The following is a 2,879-nucleotide window of genomic DNA, read 5'->3' on the forward strand; positions in this document are numbered from 1 at the left end:
GCGACATTCATGAGGGACAATAAATTTCTTCTTACGGAAGAAGTTCTTCTGTAACTTGATACGAAAGAACTTCTTTCGTAAGAAGGTTTCCATTTTATTAAAATAGTTTAGTTATTTTTTTGTATAAATATGTTTTGTATGTTTAATATATTTGTTACATTATTGTTTTATGATGTTTAAAATATTTGAATAAAAATAGATATTAGAGGAGTGTTTATGTTAGGGTTAGGGTTATTGGCTAGGTTGTGGTATGTTAGTGGGTAGGATTGGCGGTTAGGGTTTATTCTAGTGCCAAGGGTTGAGCGTCGGGTTTGACTTAGGGTGTAGGGTTTTTAGTAGTTATTGTTGATCTAATGGTTTAGTTTAGGTGTTAGGGTTTAGTATGTATGTTGGTATGTTATTAAGACTGTTATAAATGGTAGATCTGTATGGGTAGGGTTAGTGGCTAGGCTTGAGCTTTGGGCTTATTATTAGTTGTTAGGTTATATATTAGTTGTGAGGGTTTGGGTTTTGGTTTAGTTGTTAGGTTATATATTGGGTTTAGTTTAGTTGAATGGTTTTTTTTAATTGATAGCGTTGAGATTAGGCTTTGTGTTACTGATTGTGATTTAGGTTAGGTGTTAGGTTATATATGTTAGGGGTTAGCTTAGGGTTTAGGGTCTAGGCTTTAGTTTATGTAGGGTGGGTTTAGTGTCTGGGCTTTAGTTTAGGGTTTAGCGTAGGGTTTAGTAATGTAGGGTTTAGGTTATGGTTGAGTGTATATGGTTTAGTTTATGTAGTGCATAGGCGGCGGTAGTGTTTAGGGTTTATAATGTAGGGCTGATGACTTAGGGTTATTTATTTTTACAAATATATGAATATTGAATTTGATGCAAAAAAATACGTGTTCATCATGATTTGCAGATCGTGGTTAGAACTAGAGGGTTAGGGTGTGCATTAGGTAAGGATAGAGGCAGAGGCTTGGTTAGAGAATGAGCATCATGCAGATGATGTTCCCCGGTGGCGTAGGCCTACCGCATCCGCCCGTAGGCATAGGGCACATGTTGCGGTTGCTAAGGATGTTCCTCAAGTGATTGAGGATGTTCTTCATATGACTAAGGATGCACCTCAGATGACCACCGAGGACGTAGCTGCGGTTGTTGCAGAGGGCTTGGATGGTGATGATGCTGAGGGGTCACCTGCTGATGATGCTGAGGGATTCCCTGGTGGGCCACGTGACCTGTCGATCCTGACTTCGTTTGTCGACCATGTGTCACATAGCATATGGAGTGGAGAGGTATTATAATTTTTACGTAAAGTTATTTGTTAATTATTTGTTTTTGTTGAGTTGTTTGTGATAATGAATTTTTGATAAACTGTTATTTGGAATGATGTGTTCTTCAATTTAGAAATGACCTGAGTTGAAGTTGGTCTCCCACGGTAGGAAGGTTGATAAATTTAGGAGGCCAGCGCCTGAGATAGAAGACCTAGTCACGACCACCGAATTAAGTCCATTGATCGGGTGTTCAGTAGTCACCGACGATCCTGGACTTATATCTGCATTTGTCGAGAGGTGGCATAGGGAGACCAACACCTTTCATCTTCTAGTAGGAGAGTTGACGATCACGCTGGACGATGTGGCATCACTCCTCCATCTTTCGATCATAAGCGCGTTCCACAGCTTTGAGCCTCTACTTGTGGACGATGCGGTCTTCTTGTTGATGGAGTTGTTTGAGGTCTTCGATGAGGAGGCTAGATCTGAGACTGTACGGGCGGATGCGGCATATGTACGACTTTCGTGGCTTCGGGATGTCTATCAGAGTAGATGTCGTGCCCGATGGTGGATTGTAGCAGCCCGTGCTTACCTCCTCCACTTGGTTGGTTGCACTCTTTTTTCTAACAAGAGTGCAACACATGTTCATGTGGTGCATCTAGAGGCTTTCCAAGAACTGGGTCAGAGTGGGGGCTATGCCTGGGGAGCTGCCGCGCTGGTGCACATGTATGACCAGTTAAATGAAGCTTGTCAGACCCTTACATGACAGATGACTGGGTACCTGACTTTATTACAGGTAAATGTTGTGTTCGTAATATGTTAAATTGGATTATGATGTAAACATGTTTTTATTTTATGTTCACGTCATGTTTGTACTACTGGATATATGAGCACTTTCCTAGTGTGCATCAGTGCGTCATTGATGATGCGTACGACGAAACGACCCCACGTGCCTCCCAGTGGCTTACTATGAAGGCTCATATGAAAGGGATAACAGGAGTATCATACCGGGCACGTTTAAATGCTTTGACAATCGCAGACGTGTGCTAGATGCCTTACATTGACCATCGAGGAGTTAAAGGGTTCGAGTTGATTTCATCCTTCCAGGGTCAGCTTAGATGAGGTCCTATTGTGGTCACAGTTCGACCAGAGAGGATGGTACGACAGTTCGGGTACATTCAGACCATCCCTTCGCCGCTTGTTAGTGCTTCGTTGTCATATGAGGATATAGACGACAGGTGGATGCATTTCTCAGACCATGTAATAGCTGCGGGTGAGATTTGTGTTGTGCCTGGGCAGGTATCAGCAGATTACATTGAGTGGTTTTTCTAGATATCTCATTCGTTCATTAGACCGACCTAGACAAGTGATGAGCCTAGACATCCACCTACCACATAGCATGAGGAATACGTCCAGCCAGATATCCCAGAGGTTCCAATGGCATTTGATCCCCCTAGAGATGCAATGGTATGATAAGTTGGTTTAATGTTTTATAAATTGTTATTTATTTTAAATTTTGTAATAAATGTGTTTTTATGACTGTCACAGGATGCTTGTGAAGGTTGTGAAGCGATCGCAGAAAGGTTGGAACGTGTGCTCAACTTAAGGATGGTCACTGAAGGCACAG

General features: G+C 42.0%; 1 protein-coding gene across 1 annotated transcript in view; it reads left to right on the forward strand.

Moving 5' to 3' along the window:
- LOC102664812 (protein MAIN-LIKE 2-like) overlaps positions 1-2,302 on the forward strand; it is a 2,858-nt gene extending 556 nt beyond the window's left edge. The window contains exons 2-4 of the mRNA XM_006591634.1: positions 941-1,276; positions 1,407-1,970; positions 2,165-2,302. Of these exons, the coding sequence (XP_006591697.1) occupies positions 941-1,276; positions 1,407-1,970; positions 2,165-2,302 (1,038 nt within the window). The remainder of the gene's footprint in view (positions 1-940; positions 1,277-1,406; positions 1,971-2,164) is intronic.
- Positions 2,303-2,879: the final 577 nt, after the last annotated feature.

The sequence above is a fragment of the Glycine max genome, chromosome 11 (assembly GCF_000004515.6).
Source record: "Glycine max cultivar Williams 82 chromosome 11, Glycine_max_v4.0, whole genome shotgun sequence".
Taxonomy (NCBI): domain Eukaryota; kingdom Viridiplantae; phylum Streptophyta; class Magnoliopsida; order Fabales; family Fabaceae; genus Glycine; species Glycine max.